This window comes from Eumetopias jubatus, unplaced genomic scaffold (assembly GCF_037043125.1).
Source record: "Eumetopias jubatus isolate StellerSeaLion01/CBP00866 unplaced genomic scaffold, mEumJub1_p1.0 scaffold_13, whole genome shotgun sequence".
In the NCBI taxonomy this organism is placed as follows: Eukaryota; Metazoa; Chordata; class Mammalia; order Carnivora; family Otariidae; genus Eumetopias; species Eumetopias jubatus.
In genome coordinates this window covers 18,582,718-18,602,821 of record NW_028274819.1, presented here as the reverse complement: position 1 = coordinate 18,602,821, position 20,104 = coordinate 18,582,718, and the positions used below count along the sequence as shown (strand labels likewise).

The 20,104-nt window shown below is 45.4% G+C and overlaps 1 protein-coding gene across 3 annotated transcripts in view; it reads left to right on the top strand.

The window, feature by feature from the left end:
- Positions 1-2,359: 2,359 nt before the first annotated feature.
- The window catches only part of EXT2 (exostosin glycosyltransferase 2), a 132,439-nt gene continuing 114,694 nt past the window's right edge, over positions 2,360-20,104 (top strand). Inside the window, exons 1-5 of one of the 3 annotated variants that reach the window (XM_028111207.2) lie at positions 2,438-2,515; positions 11,165-11,282; positions 12,762-13,327; positions 14,291-14,380; positions 19,485-19,601. In XM_028111207.2, coding sequence (XP_027967008.2) covers positions 11,265-11,282; positions 12,762-13,327; positions 14,291-14,380; positions 19,485-19,601 — 791 coding nt within the window. In that variant the 5' untranslated portion in view covers positions 2,438-2,515; positions 11,165-11,264. The other 2 variants (XM_028111209.2, XM_028111208.2) reach the window with 2 other exon arrangements.

Below are 20,104 nucleotides of genomic sequence, written 5' to 3'. Positions count from 1 at the left end.
TTTTCTAGTTTTCCAGGCTGCCCACCAGTGTCGTTTAAGCTGAGCCAGCATAAAATACCATACAACGATTCTTTCACAGAGTCTTTTTCCTTGGAGATTATACCTTTCTCCATTCTTGCAAACCACCGTCATTTAAAGGAAGTAGTAAATCTGGGATGCCACTGCACGTTAGCAATTCCTCCTGCCGGTAACCTCGCTTTCCCTTGATGATGCCACTTTCCTGGAAAGCCAGGCCTTGTCTAAATTCTACTTTTGCTTTTCCTGACCCCCTGGGTAGGCAGGGATCTGCGCGGTCTCTGGTTTTTTCTGTACCTTCAACGTAAGTAATGAAACATCTTTCTACAGCCTCACCTCTTTTAACCACTGACCACTGAACTTTTCTACCTTCTCAGGGACTGTGGGTCCTGGCTTCTAGTTTTCTATCCCAGTCTGCTCCGCGGTCATCCTCAGCTGCTTTAGCATCTCTACAGCCTCTACAATCTTGGCTCTGTGCTTACTTACCTCCAATCACTTGCATGGTTTCTACCCCTGGAAATGTAGCCACATCGTTCTAGTGAGACTGGATGAAAAAAAAAAAAAAACATTTGGTCTTTCTGATGGCTTCTGCTTCTTTACATCCCCTGCTTCTCATCTGGGCCTTTGCTCATGACTTTTTCTCTCCCTGGAATGCCCTATTCACTTCTCTACCTGCCAAAATCCTAACTATCCTCCAGGACCAGCAAAGATATTAACTATTGTGTGAAGTCTTCCCACATCTTTGCAACTGGATGTGACTGCTTTCTCTTTTGAACCCCGTAGCACTTTGTTTATATTCTCCCAGGCTACTTTTCACCCTCTGCTTTGCCTAATCTTACTCGTGCTTTTGTCTTCTTTCTAGGGAGCTCCTCCCAGTGTCTGAGCACCCTTTATTCATATTCATAGAGCACTTAACTGTGTGCCAGGCACTATACATGTCTAGGGTTATAAAAAGTAAATAAGATAGGTTCCTCCGAGGCGGTGCCTAACACAGGTCTTTAACAGAGAAAGTCCTCATTTAATGAACAAATGAATGATTAATGAAAAGACATATAATTTATATATACACACAACATATATGTAATTCAGAGAAAGACAAGAAAACAAAATACTTTCCATCTATCCTGTTATCAAATGGGGTGAATGTATGGTAAATTTCCTGTCATCTTGGGGGCATGTGGATTTGCAGGGCAGGGTAATGCTCTCTTGGATGTGGAGAAGCAAAATGTAGGTTTCCCATCTCCAGAATACTCTCATCCCAGTATCCCTGGATCAGTATCAAGCAGGCATTAACTCACAAGAATATTCCTGGAATCACTTGCTGCTGGAAGCCCCAGTCTCCAGACTCAAGAATCTACTCCCTGATTATTTAAGCTGTAAGTAACAACTTCCACTAGATGGCGCTAGATGGGCCCAGAACGGATTTGAGTTACCTGCAAACTGCACAGGCTCTGTGGGGTCATCTCATTAACCTCCCAGTTACAGCACTCTGCATTTTGACAGATTTTTTAGGCTCCATTTATGCCTTATGACAGGGGTTTTGCTGTGCATATGTAAGCCTAGATCATGTAAATAATACGGAAAGGAACAAAACAAAATCTCTTTCCCCCATTTCTATCTCCACCATTATTCCTCCAAAACTGTTCATTGCTTCTTGGATTCCCTCCAGAAAAAAATATTATACATACGCTTGAAATATAAACATCTGTATGTCTATTTTCTCTCTCCTAATTTTGCATATACATAATTTTATGGAAAAGGGACCATATTTACTCAGTTTTAGAGCATGCTTCCATATTAACATACCTTCGAGGTATTTCTGTACCGACATATATATGCATTCTCACATGATTCCATTTTAGTCATAATTTATTTTGATTACTATAAATTTTCCCATAGTTCATTTTGCTTGTTTCCATTTTTTAGCTATTATTTGGAAAAACGCTGTAATGAGAATTTTTGGTAAACGCTGTTGAGAATATCCGTCGGGTGAACTCCATACAGAGGGATTGGTGGAAAGGTTGCGGGCATTTTACATTTGATGGATATAGCCCAATTGCCCTCCGGAATACTGCACGCTCACCACTACTCATTGTAATAAGACGTTTATATTTATGTCGGTTTTATAAGTGAAGCATGGTACCTCGCTGCCTGGGCCTGCAGTTTCTTTAATTATGAACGAGGCTGCAGGTCTCTGCGGGACAAAGTTTTAGGGTGGAGCCTGAGCTTCGCGCTCCTGCCTGGGAGAAACCCTACGCGGTGCCCTGGCTCCTCCTGTCCAGCAGGGGGCGCGGGCCCGGCCGCTCCCGCATGCGCAGTGAGCTCGGTGTCAGACGTCGCCAACCCCGGTCGCTGGCGCCGCTCTCCCTGCTCGCTCGCGCAGACCCGGCGCTGGCGGCCGGCGACTCGGCGCGATTCCTCCCGGGCTGCCGTGGCCCGCGCCCTGCGGCATGCCTCGGTGACCAAGCGCGGGGCCGAGCGGGAGGCAACCGTGGCCGAGGTAAGCGCGGCGCGGAAGGGCCTCCGGGACTGCGGCGGGGTCGGGCCCGGCCGCCGGGAAGAGCGGGCCGCGCGGAGGCCTGAGGGCGGCGAGGAGCGACCCCACCCCCGCCGGGGCCGCTCGCGGCGTTTCGCGCTGTGGGAGCGCTTGGGTCTCCGCACCGCCTGGTCCCTGGTCCCCTGGCCCGCCCCGCGCTTTGCTGCCCACTTGTCTCCCTTGCCCACGCCCACCCCCGCCCGCCCCTTTCCTCTCTCCCGGGACCCCGCAGCTGCCTTTCCCGCAGGGCTCACCCCGCGCCGGGACCTCTGCCTTCCCGCTGCCACCTCCTTCCCGCGAGCTGCGGGGATCGGGTTCTCCCCACGGCGATTTCTGGCGCGCTGGGCTCTCCCGTGGCCTGTGGTAGCTCGTGCAGCGCAGGATGCCAGGGCAGGGCTTGGGGCACTGTGCCCCCAGCGCGGAGAAAAGACTGGGTGGGGAAGGTGGTCCGGGGTGCCCAGGCTCTGGGCATCAAAGCTCAGAGGCATTTAGAGGTTTACTGCTGGCGGTGGGAACCAGGTCAGTTTTGAGACTCAAATGATTGCTTGGTGTAACTTATTGGGAACTGCTAAGCTGGAAGGGTCCTTGACTTCCTGGTCTGAAGATGCCTTTAAATAGAAGTATGTCAATTTTAATTCTTCGAAGTAAGCTGAGTGTTCTAAGGATTTGCACTGTACTTGGGTTTGTAAATTTCAGGGCTCAAAGGCTATTCGTGGTAATATATGACTCAGTTTCCAGCATTTCTCACTTCCGCTGACTTAAGCTTCTTGGTTACATGTGCTGGTATGAATAGATAAATTTGGATCTGTCAAGTTATGCTGCCTTTGCTAGTTGAGGAGTGAAAAAGGTAGATCTACTCTAGGCTTTCACAGGTAATTAGGGGAGGCATGGAGGTTAGTAGCTGGGGCTCCAGAGTCAGACTGTCATCCTCCAAATCCTAGCCTTGGCATTTTCTAGTTTTGTGACATTGTGTAAGTTACTTAGGCTTCCCCTTGCACTTTCCCTGTCTGTAAAATGAGGATAATAGTAGCTTGTCACATGGCACTGTTAGAAAGATTAAGTTAACACAAAGTGCTTAAAACAGGTGCATGTAGTGAGTGAGTCCTCAGTATAGTTATTAGTTATATACATTATATTAATTATAGTATAATTCCCACAATCAAGGAAACACTTTTTTTCCCCCATTGGAAACCATTTTTAGGGATGGTTAGTCGTCATATAACTTTAATTATAAAGAACCCTGTCTGGGAAGGCAATGAATCACAGATCTTCCTTCTTTTGCTAATATTTGGTTCCTTGTTTTCAGGACACAGTGGCGTTAAGTTCCAGTATTGCAGTGGCCCTGGGAGTTCAGCTGTGAGGGCTTTTCTAAAAAGGTTAAGACAAGAGATTGTGACTCAGAGCATCAGACTAAATGGATTGGATATAGCCTGAAGCACCAAGGATAGATTTTTCAGGCACATTTTCAGGATAAATAATTCCAGGAACAGAAAATGCATCTCATCCTGACAGTAGAGAGGAGTTAAAAGATTTTTCCAGTGACTCAGTGCTTGACAGTTAGCCAGATGATTCCAGTGTTTTGCAGGGACAGGTTTGATGTCTTTCAGGGAGGTTAAGTTTGTAGGGCTTTGCTGTGAAATTCTTGTTTCATATGGGTTATGGTATCATGTGGAACATTAATTAGCAGAAGACTCCTTTTAGTTCTCTTCCGAGAGGCTCAGTGTCAGGGGCATTGAACATGGTGGTGGTAGCAAGTGTCCTCTTAGGATGGGAAGATTATGACTTGTTTTCTTGGATGATGGTTTTGGGGACATACATCTTTCTGTGCTTCAGTGTGTGGAAATTGACTACAAGAAAACGACAACCAGTAGAAGAGACAGACTTGCAAATTCTTAATATAATGTGGCAAATGTTGGGATGAGGTAGTGAAAGGTACGTGGATGCTCACCAAGAAGGTTCTCTATCTCTAAAGCACCATTTAGTAAGGGACTTTTTTCCTCTCATCTCTCATCCTTTGCTTTCCTTTTTCATTTAAGGCTTTTCCCCTCCTTTTTTTTTTTTTTTTTTTTGTTTAAAGATTTACTTATTTGAGAGAGAGAGGGAGAGAGAGTGTGAGCACGCAAGCAGTGGGGAGGGGCAGAGGGAGAGGGAGAGAGAATCCCAAGCAGACTCCTTGTTGAGTGCAGAACCCTATAACCCTGGGATCATGACCTGAGCTGAAACCAAGAGTTGGACGTTCAACCAACTGAGCCACCGAGGTGTCTCTGCCCTCATTTTTAGTTTTACTTCACCTCAAATACCGCATCTCTCAGCTGTTTGGCAAAGGCTTGTGGGAGCTTGCTTCGGCTGTGTAGGCATATCTCAAAAATGTGAGTTTACAGGGGGGATGGGCTTCAGTGGATGAATGCCATCATTTCCTCTCCTTCAAAGGGACAGTTCTGAGGTGTGTTCTACATAGTTCTGCAGAGGACTGAGCCCCATTCCTCAGCTCAGTATGGTAATCCTCATGGCTTTCCATTCTTCCCTGACTCCTCTCCTTCGTCCGTCACTCTGGCTCTCTGGACTCATCTTCTGCAAGCTCCCTGCTTTCCAGTTGTTTTTTCTTAGTTTGGTAGAACATAAGCTAAGACAGCTGGTACTAGAAGCGGCTCTAGAAAGCCGACCCTGAGAATCGTATTGTAAAACTGGACTCCCTCACCCTCAGATGGCAACAAGGACCCCTCTGCAGCTGTTGATAACCCGTGGTACTCTAGCAGCACAGTTGTACGACTCTCGCCAACGGTGGGCAGGATGTGACTCAGGTAGAAGGGAAAGCATTGGCTAGTACAGTAGCTCTAGCACGTGGGCAGGATATGGACAACGGGAATGATAAGGCTAATGGAGCTGGCTGTCTCTTGTCATCTTTCTTCGAGCCTTGAGGTAAGGTCAGGCTCAGATCAGCCAGGTATCAACCCCAGGATACACTGTGAGCGACAGAAGGCTCTGTGGCAGCATCTCCCACAGTCAGAAGCCAGACTGTTGAAAATCAGGCCCAGAATTTAATCATAATTATGGCAGAACTGCAGAGGAGGCTGAAGGCGCAGCCTTGGCAGGTGGCCTCTGCTAAAGTCATGGGTGAGGCCTGAGATGCAGCTATTTGGTGGAAGCATAGAGAACTCTGAACTCCCAGAGTTCCTTAGATCCTCGGGGCTAGTGGAAGTATCCACCGCTCCTTGTCTGGACACTCTGCAAAGACCTTGCTGAAGGCTCTTGCCTTGCAGGATGGTACTTATCCTCTCAAAATCTGCCTCCTCCTCCCCTCGGATCTCAGCATTGCCTAAGCGGGGAAGTACAGTCCCTGCTACTGGACAAATAGCTTTTGTATTGGAGTTGTAGGACCTGGCTCCTGGGAACCAACAGGAGCTGAGGGCACACATGTGTGAGTGAATCTTGAAGGTGTCAGCTGAAGAGTGGGGTAGCGGTGGACCATAAAGCTGCTTGGGAAAGGCTGTGTCTCTTTAGGAGCATTCTCTCAGGATTAGGGGTTTAATGATCTTGCAAGAACAACTGGAGTGACTGGGCAGATTCCTTGAAACTTGGACATGACCATGATCTGCACCACTGGTTCTCAGGTAGGGGTGATTTTGGCTCCCCTGGGGGTATTTGGCAATGTCTGGATATATTTTTGGTTCTCAAAACTGGGGGTTGTTTCTGGCTCCCCACAGAAAAGGATGATCTGGCCTGAGATATCAGTAGGGCCAGCAGTTTCTGGCCTGTAGGAAATGAGGTGGAGATGCCAGAGCTGTCTGGGGAGAGTGTTGAGGAAGGGATCAGAGGTATTGGGAGGTGGAGATTTGAAATAGATTTATTATTTGAGGCCAGAGATGTACACCTGCCCATGTTCCCGGGAGGGCTCACTCCTGTAATTCTGGCAACATGGAATGCCCACTGGAGGCCAGCATCTTTGAGAAGCTCAGTGTGGACTGTCTCCTGTAGGCCAGAATTGGCTTTAGATGTGATCGTGGAACTGGGTTCCCAAGTATCTGTGAGGGTGATAGGATTCTGAAATAGCGGAGGCTGGGTGGCATTGACCTTCAGTGGCATGATAGACACAATTCCCACAATGGCCAATAAAGCCCAACTTGCTGCTGATGTGTCTTGATCCATGGTGATGCTAATAGAGTGTAGTATCCTAAGGACAGTATAGATGGGCCGCTAACTAAGGTATTGCTTGACTTGTATAACCAGAAAAAAAAAACAAAACAAAAAAAACAAAAGCGGGCAAGTAGAAGGCTGATGTCAGCTGTTGTAGTGGAAAAATCACTGTTCAACCCCAGTTTTCAGACAGGAGCTCAGACCCATATCCCATGGATTGAGAGGGAGGCTGGGTCTCTGTAAAGAGGGCTTTGAAACGTCCCTGCAAGCATAGACAGACGTTCACCCAGTCCTTCCTCAAGGAAGTGCAGCTCTTTATCAGACTAACGGTACACTGAGGAAAGGATAAGATCCAGACCTTTTGAAGGTTGTTGAGTACAGAGTATGAGCTGATAATAGTACCAAACAATCTTAAGCAATAGTGGGTGGGAGTTGGGAGATCCATGCCTTGGCTTCCTATCCTTCTGAGGGACAAGTATAGTTTTTGTGGTTTTTCAAGAGTTCTAGCACTCCCAAGAGCCCCTGTTGCCCACCTTACTGGCTGTCCCTGGTTCCGTGTCTCTCTCTCCTTGCTGTTTACTCTGGCCTTCTGAGATCACCTCCCAAGTAAGGAAACTCCCTGTACCTCCATCCTTGTCTCTGGTTCTTTTTGCAGAGGCCAGGGGGACCAAACTATGACAAGTAGGAAGCGCAATGTGATGCTTAGGACTCTAACATAGGGGCATTAGCCCCTCTTCTTTCCAGCCCTCCTGCTAACCACTTGGGACTCAAGCCTGTTCATGTACTCCTACCAGCGGAGTTCAGTGGCTCCAGGCCCTGCCCACACCGGGTGGTGTTTGACTCTTCCGTTTTCTTGTGTTGGTGGCTGGATGGGGTCTCATTGTGGTTATACGTTCCCTGACCATTGAAGAAACTGAAGGTGGTTTTCAGATGTTGCTGTGCCGATTTTGTGTCCTCTCCTGTGTAATTCCTGCTTAAGTCTTCTGTCTGGTTTTCTCCTTTTTGTTTTCTTGTTCTTTCTTTGTTTTTATTGTTTTGTAGGCATTCTTTATTCGGGTTGCTAGTCCTTATCAGATTGCAGGTCTCTACTAGTTTATTGATTGTCTTTTTACTTCTATATGGTGTCTTTTGATGAACAAAAATTCTTAATTGTAACACAGGTTTTGTCATTTTATCTTTTTCTGGTTTGCACTTCTTGTATTTTGTTTTAGAAATCATTCTCTGCCCAGAAGTCATAGAGATTTCTGTTCTAAGTATTTTATAGTTTTGCCTGTTACACGTAGTTTTTTAATAGACCTTGGATAGACTTTTCTCCCCTCTGGCTGTCTTTAACATTTTTTTCTTTAGCTTTCTTTTTAGTTGTTTTACTTTGACATATCTAGGTGGCTTTTTTTTTTTTTTTTTTTGGTGTATATTCTGCTTGGATTTGAGCATCTTTTTTTTTTTTTTGAAGATCTTATTTATTTGAGAGAGAGAGAGAGAGCATGAGAAGGGGGAGGGTCAGAGGGAGAAGCAAACCCTCCGCTGAGCAGGGAGCCTGATGTGGTACTTGATCCTGGGACTCCAGGATCATGACCTGAGCCGAAGGCAGTCGCTTAATCAACTGAGCCACCCAGGTGCCCCAAATTTGAGCATCTTGAATCTGTGAGTTGATATCTTTCATTGCATTAGGAAAAACTTATCAGAAGACAGCTGGATTCTCATATCTACTTCTGCAGTCTTTACAATAACATGTGTCACATGGCCTCGAAAATGAAAGTGAAAAAATCCTGCCAGTATTGTTCAGAGCCTTTGAAAGGGTCATGGGGACTCCTGGCGTCAGATGTACTTTGAGAACCACCAGTGTGAGATTTTGGTATTAAGGTTATACTAGTCTCCTAATAGAGGCTGGGGAGTGTTTCACCTTTCTTTCTGGACTTGGAAATAATTTGTGTAAAATTGGAATTATTTCTTGAATGTGTAGTAGAACTTCTGGGCCTGAAATTTTATTTATAGGAAGATTTTTAAAGTTTTTATTTATTTATTTATTTATTTATTTATTTATTTATTTATTTATTTATTAAGATTTTATTCATTTGACAGAGAGAGACACAGTGAGAGAGGGAACACAAGCAGAGGGAGTGGGAGAGGGAGAAGCAGGCCCCCCGTCGAGCAGGGAGCCCGACGCGGGGCTCCATCCCAGGACCCTGAGATCATGACACAAGCCGAAGGCAGACGCTCAACGGACTGAGCCACCCACATACTCCTAAAGTTTTGTTTTTAAAGATTTTTTTCTAGTTCATCTAAGTTTTCAAATACATTGGTGGAAGTTCATTGATACCATCTTTTAAATACAGGCAGCATTTAAAGTTTTCATTCTAGATATTTATTTGTGCCTTTTTTCCTTTATCTTGATTAATTCTACCAGAATTATATCAAATGTCAGTTTTATTCACCTTTTTAAAAAAGCAACTTTTAGGGGTGCCTGGGTGGTGTAGTTGATTAAGTGTCCAACTTTTGGTTTCGGCTCAGGTCAAGATCTCGGGGTTGTGAGATCAAGCCACACTTTGGGCTCCATGTTCAACACTCAGTCTGCTTGGGACTCTCTCCCTCTGCCCCTCCCCACTGCTCATGTGCACACTCTCTTTCGTGCACTCTCTCTAAAATGAATCTTAAAAAAAAAAACTTTAAAAAGCAACTTTTAGCTTTGTTGATCCTTCCTATTTTTTTAAATTAATTAATTACTGTTTTTGTTTATTACTTATTTCCTTCTATTTGGGTTTATTTTGTTGTGATAGTGCCTTTTTCATAGTAACTCATGAACATTTGTAAGCTCACGTGGATTCTATTTTTGTTCCATTAATCCTAGTTTTATTATATATGAAATCAGTTTTTCTCCAAACTGTGCATGACCCATTATTAGGTGATATAATTCATCTAGTAGGTAAGGCCAGCATTTTTAAAAAACAGTAGAATAACAGAATAGAAAAATACCATGTTTGTTTCATGTTCTATTGGCTAGTATTATATACTAAGGTTAAATATTAAATATTGTTTTGTGAAGCTTTTATTTCTTTTTTTAAATTAAAAATTGTTTTAAAAGATTATTTATTTGAGAGAGAGAGAGAGCGCGTGCACGCATGAGCAGGGGGAGGGGCAGAGGGAGAGACAGTCCTGAAACGGATTCCCCGCTGAGCAGGGAGCCCAACATGGGCTCCATGGACCCTGAGATCATGACCTAGGCTGAAATCAAGAGTCAGCTGCTCAACCAACTGAGCCACCCAGGGGCCCCTGTGAAGCTTTTATTTAAAATACACACACACGTGTATCTGTATTGGGTCACAATATAAAATGTATTTCTTATTGTAGGTTTTAGTTAAAAAAAAAAAGTGTGAAAGCCACTTGTTAAAAGGTAGTTTGTCTAATTTCAGTCAAGATTTCAAACCTGATGACACAAAAAAACACTGAGGAGCCTGCTAAAATGCCAGATTCGGTTTTAGATGGGCTAGTACAGACCTCCGGCACCTGGGCCCAAGACTCTGGTTTAACAAGCTGCCCCTGTGATGCTCACCCTTTGGGTGTTTGAGAACCACCAATCCAGGGGATAAATGTACCTGGAGAGCCTGCTGGGGAGTTCTGACTTGCCGCCTCGTTTCTTGCACAGTGCGTGGTCAGTGCTCACTCATCACAGGGTTGCCTGAATAAGTGAATGAAAACAGATTTTAGGATAACCAAGAGCCAATTTGTCCAGATGAAGCATCAGTTTATGTTAGGCAGGTGGTTTTTTTTTTTTAAGATTTTTATTTATTTAGAGACTGGGGGGAGGGGCAGAGAGAGACTCTCAAGCAGACTCCCTGCAGAACGTGGAGCCCGTGGGGCTTAACCCCACCACCCTGAGATTATGACCTGAGCCAAAACCAACAGCAGTTGCCTGCATTTGTGCTCAGGCTTCCTATCTTCTAGCTCCCACAGAGACACAGACGGTGCCAAGAAAGCTACCTTGGGGCTGGGGGGGCGGGGCACTGGAGGTAGTAGGGAGTAGGGGCAAGCTGGTGGTTAGAATGACGGAAACAGTGAAATGGCTCTCATGCCCATATTTCTGTCCTGGAATCAGTGAGCATATGTGAATGGTTGATGCATGTTCCCCAAAGATGATAATTTTTAAGCTTAAAAATATATGTACCTTCATGCAGTCATCTGTGACCAGCAGATTTCTTACATTCCAGCTGATGGTCACAGGAGATACCAGTTGAAATCTTTTGTGACTGTTTACATTTTGCCCCCAAAGCTGGTGCGATTGCAACATTCAAGGCTTGGCAGCACCCCACCGGCTGGGCCGGAAGCTGTTTTGCCATGTGGGCAGTGATGCGGGAGAGCGCCATTTAGCCAAAGTAAAAATGGTTGCTAACCTTGAAGATGGTCTATGAACTTTTCAGTTATTTCCCTTTTTATTAATAGCTTTTCTGAAATACCAGTGAGTAGAATGAGACCATTTTGTAGGTTGGGACTTTGACACGTGGCTTGCCCGAAGCAGCTTACCGCAGTGACACCTGGTGCAGTCCCACGGCTCTGCCCTCCCCACACAGTATCCAGGCATCCGATGGGGCAGGCTCGTTTGGTAAGGATCTTAAGTTGTGATCTACAAGGAAAGTCTGTATTTTCAGGTGAGGACTAAGAATTTCTTTGTATCAGAGATGCTTACTGGCTGTTTCATTCAGGTATTGCTGTATAACAAACCAACCCAAAATTTAGTGACCCAAGCAACAGTAACTACCATGTATTTGCTCAGGATTCTGCAGTCTGTGCAGAGCTTGCTGGGGATGGTTCCTGTCTGTTTTATTCAGTTTGCAGTGGGGTCTCCCTGGGGTTACCTTCAGCTGGGAGCCTAGCTTCCTGATGGCATGGCAGCTGGGTTCCCAGAGGACAAAACAGTAGCTACAGGTCTCTTAAGGCCTGAGATCAAAAGCCCGAGAATGTCACTTCTGCCACATCCTGGTCAGAGCAAGTCACAAGGCTAGCCCAGATTCAGGGGGGAAGAGAAATAGATTCTACCTTTTGATTAGAAAAGTGGCATGCACATTCAAAGATGTGAAGAATTGTTGGCATCAGTCTTTGGAAATTGACCCACCACATTGACCCTTCTTTCCCTCCCTCCCTATCTCCCTATGCTTTTCTTCTTTCCTTCCATCTAAATGTGTCAATTTGTCACCTTACGAAACATCACTATATTTTATTTAAAGATTAAAGAGTAATCTAGCCTAATAGTCCTTGGCACCTTATTGATACTTTCCTAGTGATATTTTTACATTTTGCATTTTGTCATAGCTTCGTCTTACCTCCCTCAGTAGAATATAAGTTCCCGTAAGGTGGAGTCTTTGCTTTCTTCCTCGTTTCTTGCACAGTGCGTGGTCAGTGCTTGCTCATCACAGGGTCGCCTGAATAAGTGAATGAAAACAGATTTTAGGATAATCAAGAGCCAGTTTGTCCAATGAAGCATCAGTTTATGGTTTTTTTTTTTAAAGGTGTTTTGTTTTTTTTTTAAAGATTTTTATTTATTTAGAGACTGGGGGGGAGGGGCAGAGAGAGACTCTCAAGCAGACTCCCTGCAGAACGTGGAGCCCATGGGGCTCGATCCCACTACCCCGAGATTATGACCTGAGCCGAAACCGACAGTCGGAAGCTCAACCGACTGAGCCACCCAGGTGCCCCATATGTTAGCCAAGTGTTTAAAAACAAAATAAAACAACTATCTTTATTCTAATTTTGACTTTCTTCCTTGGTCAGCGCCCCTCTTCCTAGGCCCCACGCATTTAGGACTTATGCTTTCATTGAATATGTATTTATAGGATATAGTTAAATTTATCAACATTTGTATTTAGTGTGTACAATATTAAATACTAAATATGGCATATAGCACACATTTAATACACAAATATATATTCAAATATATTTACAAGAAGGGTCAAAAATCCCTTTTCATTATTTCCTCAGACCGCTTCAGGGAAAGAAATAGGTATGCTGAATGTCAAACAGTCCTTTCAGGGCTCACTTGCTACCGTGCCTGCTTCATTTTTCTTGTGTCTCCCCCTGGAACTAGGAGTGGGAGGAAGAGGCTGTCTGTGTCATTATGTGTGCGTCGGTCAAGTACAATATCCGGGGTCCTGCCCTCATCCCAAGAATGAAGACCAAGCACCGAATCTACTACGTCACCCTCTTCTCCATTGTCCTGCTGGGCCTCATTGCCACCGGCATGTTTCAGTTCTGGCCCCATTCCATCGAGTCCTCCAGTGACTGGAACGTAGAGAAGCGCAGTGTCCGCGACGTGCCCGTGGTCAGGCTGCCGGCCAATAGTCCCAGCCCCGAGCGCGGCGATCTCAGCTGCAGAATGCACACGTGTTTTGATGTCTACCGCTGTGGCTTCAACCCAAAGAATAAAATCAAGGTGTATATCTACTCTCTGAAAAAGTACGTGGATGATGCTGGTGTCCCCGTCAGCAACACCATCTCCCGGGAGTATAACGAACTGCTCACGGCCATCTCAGATAGCGACTACTACACTGATGACATCAGCCGGGCCTGCCTGTTTGTCCCGTCCATCGACGTCCTTAACCAGAACACGCTCCGCACTGAGGAGACTGCACAGGCACTGGCCCAGCTCTCTAGGTGTGTAGCACGTTCACAGATGGGAGCCAGGGCCTTCGGGGAGGTGGAGGGAAGGGCGGGGAGAGGGACTGGTTCTCCTCTTGAGCTGGCCTCCAGCTGCTGTGTCTTTCCTCGTGGGAGGGCATGTGTATGAGTGACCGACTTGGAGCACGAAGCCGGTGCCGGAAGCACCTCACCTCTGTACCGGTGAAAAGCCGTCGGCCTTCCGAGCTACTGCTGTGGGCTCCCACCTGCCTGGAGTTCAAAACCTTGGGATGGCTCATCCTCCCATAGCTTTCCAGTTATATTGAAATCTCCCTCGCCCCTTATTACTTATGTAATAACGCATGTTCACTGTAAAAAGTCTGAAAATACAAGTATGCAAAAAGAAGCAGGTAAGATTCGTTCCATGATGCTGCCTCGATGTTACTTCCCAGTCATTTTTGTATAAAAAATATACACGTACTCATGTGTATATACATTTTTGTATGAAGTAGGCATATGCACGTGTACACGTTTCGTCAAAAATGGGATTACACATTCTATACTCTTGTGCTGCCTTTTTTCCTTAATATGTTATGAATCTATTTCCAGATAATTTCATGTTCGTTTACTATATAATTTTAAGGGTTGTACAGCCTTCCATTTTACGCATGTTCCATGATGTACTTAACCAGCCTTCTATATTCCTTTTTTGTTTCTTTAACCAAATGGTGAACATTCAGATCGTTTTCAGGTTGTCATTATTATAGGCACACCTGTAGTGGCCAGGCTCGAAGTACACATCTACCTGTTTTTTCTTTCGAGGAGCCAGGCTAGTGTCTGATGTACTCTTGGGATTTCTAGGAATTCACTTTGCACCTCTGAGAAGTGGCCCTAGTTGGGGTTGGGGATACTTGCTCCTTATCATTCAGTAACTGATTCTTGTTTCTGTTCCTTTGTAGTTGACACGTAAATTCCCGTACATGTTTCATTTCTTAATAGGTGGGATCGAGGTACAAACCACCTGCTGTTCAACATGTTGCCTGGAGGTCCCCCAGATTATAACACGGCTCTGGATGTCCCCAGAGACAGGTAAGTGTATTTGGGGTTATCCCAGTGATGGGTTTCTGAGGGTTAAGGAAATGCAAGACCCTTTCTTTCATGTGAAGTCCTATTTCTAAGGCTAGTGGGACAGACTATGTAATCAGAATTGTTTGTTAAAATAAAACAGTCCTAGGCATTTCCCTCCTTGAGACATAGTTGTAGTGAGACTTGACTTGCTTAAATCTGTTATGGAGAACCACCTAGAACTTACGTTATAGCAAAGCGTTTTATTTTTTTTTAAAGATTTTATTTACTTGTCATAGAGAGAGAGAGACACAGAGAGAGCACAAGCAGGGAGAGCGGCAGGCAGAGGGAGAAGCAGGCTCCCCGCTCAGCAGGGAGCCCGATGCGGGACTCGATCCCAGGACCCTGGGATCATGACCTGAGCCAAAGGCAGACACTTAACCAACTGAGCCACCCAGGCGTCCCTAGCGTAGCATTTAAAAAAACGATCTTTTTTTCTCAGTCTGAGTTTTGCTGTCCTTAGTGCAGCACCCCCAACCCCAAGGCCCGTTTCATGCCCAGCTTGTGTTGGCTCTGTCTGAATTTGGGAGCATTTGTGAAAAGTAGAGCCGCAGCTTGCTGTGGGAAGGGGGCATGGAGGTGTGAAAGTGACACCCAGAGCCTGTAATGTCAGGGGAACGAGGGCACTCTGGTTCATTTCCTCTCCATTGCCTCGGTCAGTGGGGTCCTTCCTTCCGTCCTCCCATCCCTCCTGGCCCCCACCCACTTCTTTCCTTCTTCTCTTCCTAATGAAACCTTCCAAACAGCACGTGTGGTGTGGGGTGGTTGGGATTGCGGGATTATGATTCTGAGTCTGCTCACTCTGTTAATCAGCCCTTTTCTACATCGACTGAACTGCTTGGGCTGAAGGCTTCCCAGAAGGCTCGGGAATGGGATGCCGCATGAGGTTCCTTTCCTAGTACTGGGTTCAAAGCTTTGAGGAGAGCAGAAAAGTGAGGCCCATGGTAGGGGTCCCGGGCAATACTCAAGGTACAGCAGTGTTGTGAGTTGACATTAGAACTCACTCATAAGTCATTTTATTACAGTTGATGTTTCACTCTTAAAATCACTGTTACTGGTTAGAGAGTAGCCCGAGGCCAGTGGTGTTCTCAGCTCGCTAAAGGCTGACACCATCATTTATGAAAATCTGCGCTTGGTACTACTTTTCCCTGGAAAAGGAAGATTAAATCCAAGCCTCTTTACCTTAAGTGATTATGTAGGGTCATTGTTGTGTTTCTATCTGGAAATACAATTACCACTAGAAGAGACCTACACTCCAGGACCCCCCCCCCCACCTTTGGTGTAGAAAGCGTTTTGGTCGATAGAGGGCAGTCAGGCTACACAAATTCTGTAGAAACCAGCTAAACACAAGGGGAGCCCTGGTTTGGCTGTCAGCCTCAGCGTTCCCGAGTGGGCTACTGTTTTATGGATTTGGTTGCTCTGGGAAAGTGAAATACTTTAGGGAATAGAGAAGGGAAGAAAAAGCTGTCAGGAATGCTGTGTCTTCACCTGCTGTTCTGGGTTTATTTTAAGAAGGGCTTATTTCTGTTTGGGACATTTCACTTTTTGCTGACATTTTGGTATATGTATTTGCATGGGAGAAGGATTTTATTTTTATCAAGTGCACATGTTAAATGGGGTTTCACTTCTCTGCGGGGAAGTGTCAAGTAGTCAGGAAGAAGTTTGAGTTCTTGCTAGTGCTTAGGTGTTAAGGATCAGGAGGGTTAAATCTTTTTCCCTGTGGATGTATTTTTGTAAGTGATTATAGGCAATCCTATAGCAAGTAATGAATCACTGTGTTCCTTCTTTATCTGTGCATGTGGGAAATTTCATTTTGAAACCTAGGTGGTCTTCTGGTTGGAAGGAAGAGTAGATTTTTTGTGAGTTTTTCTCACCATTTGTCCTTGTTCCTGGATTCAGAGGAGGCAAGAACCCTGAGGACAGAATGGTTTTAGCAAGAGCTGCATATCGGATTATTTGGAGATTAGAAAGCAGGCAGGCTAGATAAGATTGTGCCAAGGGTCTGCTGAAATCTAAGGTCAGAGGTGTGACTGCTTGAGAATGATTGTACTCGGGGAAATGTAAGGACCATGACAGAAGGAAATGTCTGCTCAGCATATATATCTTTTGTGCTGCTTAAATCTGTTTTTATTTCTCTTCCAATTTTTAAAAATCCTACACATGCTGCGGGTATAGTTTCTTTGTACAAGATTGCAACAACGTGCAAGCACATAAAGAGTAAAATATAAACATATGCTTCAAACCCTCCTCTATTTTCATTCCCTTACTGAAAGGTAGTCATTGTCCTCAAATACTATGTATTTTTCCAGCCTTTTTTTTTATGGATTTATACACAAACATGTATAAATATGTGCACAAACATATATATATACATATATATATGTATGTACACACACACACAGACCCATTTTAAGTGGGAGCAAATTATACCTCTTCAGTGCCTTACTTTACCAATCTTTGTTTTCTCATATGTGTTCTGTAATACTGTTATTATGCTGGATTGCTATTATTGTTTCTTTGCACATCTCTCACAGGTTTCTACTTCGTGTGGGTTTTATTTAACTCGTTATAGAAAATTTCAAACCTGTGTAAAAGAAGAGATTAGTATGGCGAACCTACGCCCCTCTGTCCAGCTTTGGTAATTATCAACTCAGGGCTGGTCTCCATTCATTTGTACTCCTACCCACCCCCTATCAGGTTATCTAGAAGCAAATTCCAGGTGTTATATCATTACCTCTGTAAATATTTCCATTTGAATCTCTCCATGATAAGGGATTTTTAAAACTATAACTAAAGTATTGTTTTCACACCTAAAAACTTACTAGGAATCTAATATCGTCAAATGTCTAGCCATTGTTGAGATTTACCTGTCTCACACATATTTTTTAAATAGTTTGTTTGATTCAGTAAACAAATGAGGATGATTAATAGAATTGGTCAGCTTTTTTTTTTTTTTTGCGAAATTTGAAGCTTTATATTTGAGGGATTTGCAAGCCTGATTACATGCATGGTTCAAAAGAAAGCAAAGGATGAGCTTGCAGATGAACTGTGTTTAGGCCTCTGGACACTCAGACGGGAGGAGGACTGGGAGAACATCTGAGGACAGACCGGAGCAGGGATGGTGGAGTGTGTGAGGCCGTGCAGAGGGCTCTATGACAGAGGACGTGTCCTCGCGTCAGGAAGGCCTACAACGTGCTAAAAATGCTGCAGGACACTTCGAGTGACATAATGCTTGATGTGGCATAAGTCTCATCATCAGATTAATGCTTTTTTAGCTGCAAGTTTTCTATTCAGTCTTTTGCAGCTTTGGAACTGATCTCTGATTTGGGGATACATAATAGGAAAGCAGAATGTGCTTTTCAGAAATGCACTTTTCACTCAGTGCAAAACATATGTTCTGTAGAGCAAGGGAAGCTCCTGCTATTTTCTCCATTATCATGGTGTGGAGTCCTTGGCAGAAGAAGATACAGGGACTTGAAGTCGAAGTCTTATCAGTAGCAGGGCTGGTGTGAGGTCTGTTTGACTGCAGTCCTGGCCCTTGCGGAGGTCACAAGTAGGGATCTCTAGTGTATGATCTGTGACGTAAGACATGCTTCCGAGTGCATGCTTTCCCCTACCAGTGCATAACCCCCACCTTACTCTCCTGGAACAGAGTAACAGTTGGGGCCCCAGGGACAGAATTACAGTACAAGTTGGTGTGATACACCCCTGCTTCCTGTCTTGCCCCATGCTCGGTCCCCTCTCCTTTGGGACTGTGAGTGTAATTACCTAATCACCCACTATCCTGGCTTACCTGAATTGCCTGGTGTCTCTATATTGGATCCATGTTTGTTTCTCTGCACAGAGGTCACGGGGTCCCCTGCAGTCTGCTTGCTGTCATGGCATCGGCCCAGATTCATGGTGGATGGATTCACTGCTGAATGCTAATCAGGAAAAATAAGACCGTGTGTTGGTACTAAGGATAGTCATTAAGTTTTACAGAGTAGACAGGCAGCTGGAGAGGTTTTTAGTCTGCACATTACCTCACTAACCAATTCTTGGTCTCATAAAGCTTAAAGAAACAGATTGGGTTTTCCAGGGGTGGTTGGAAAATCTTTGAACTTCAACTGGTCATGTTCCAAGGGAATGTAGGTTGTCATCAGGGCAGGGCGAGGATTGGTAGCAATCAATATTGCAAAAAATGTGGTTTCTCAGTTCAGACGTTTTGGCTCAGACTGTGCGATGCGTGGAACTGACAAAGCTCTGCCCCAGTAAGTGATTTTGATGGATTTGGGGCCCTGGGGATAGAATACCAGTAAAGTTGGTGCGCTCTACACCTGCTCCCTGTCTGATGGAGTGTCACTGTACTCGTTGCTGGATCCAGTTAAAACAGTATGTTCACAGTTTTCTAATTAAGGAGAAGAAAAGCTAGTGCATACAAAGTGCAAGGGAAGCACTAACGGTCCAATTATGGATTCATGCTTCCTGTACGGGGACTGAGTAACTGCAGTGGAGGCGAGAGCTGATGGAGACCGCACGATTCACACGCAGCTCTTGGATGACACGGAGAGACCTGCCCAGGGCGGGCAGTGCAGAGGGGCTGGGGCATGCGCAGCATGGGGTGAGATACTTTGCTGTCCCCACTGCTTTCTGTGCCCATTGTCGCCTGAGATTCAGGCCAGAGGGTGGGCGAGCGACTGACTCAGGCAGGCTTCCTGTGCAGACCTGTTGTCTGTTCTTGCTGGTGTGAGTGTTGCGGAGTAGGGTAGGACTTTGGGGAGAGGTGAATGGGATCCGAATAAGGTAGCAGAGGGGCTGTTCACGGGGTGGCCTCTGGGCTGTGATGTGTTTTAAAAAAATGGAAAAGAAGGACCACTTAGGACCCCAGAAGGAGGCTGCTGACTCAGGGATCGATGTCCAGGAGGTGTGACTGTGAAACAGTGAGCACAGTGTCTTCAGAGACAAGTGACTCAGGAAACAGGCCTTTGTTGATATTATTATTGACCCAGTTACTCCTATCCCTTCCCACAGAGCTTATCAGAACGAAGACCTTTCTTTCTCATTGTTTGACAAAATCCTTTGCTTTCAGGGCTCTATTGGCTGGTGGTGGCTTTTCTACGTGGACTTACCGGCAAGGCTATGATGTCAGCATTCCTGTCTACAGTCCACTGTCAGCGGAGGTGGACCTTCCGGAGAAAGGACCAGGGTAAGGGGCATTCAGCTCAGCCAGGTGCGCTGTGAGATGCTGATGAGGTTCCGCGTGCTGGGTGTCCCAGGAACCGAAGCCTCGGTGACGGGCCAGGGGCTGGGAGTCTGCTGTCTTCCCCACCCCACCCCACCCCTGTTTATCCTTCAGTTTTCTCTGGCTCAGTAAATGTACAGTGCTGTCTACCCAGCTTTCCAGATCTGGAATCCCTGTGGTGTCCTTAACTCCTTCCTCTCCCTTACTTCCTGCACCAGAAGAGTAAGTCCTATTGATTGTCCCTCCTGAAGATTTCTTAGATCTGCCTACTTCTCCACCTCCTCTGCCCTGCCCCGCCACCCCCCACATACCAACTTACTATCATCTCTCCCTTGGATCCTGGAAAGGGCCCGCTGTTGGGTATCCTTGATCTAGTCTTGCTGTCCCACAACCTGATTGTTAATGATTTCCCATTTCCCTTCGGATAAAGCCCAGACCCCTTAAAATGTCTTTCAAGACCCTCTGGC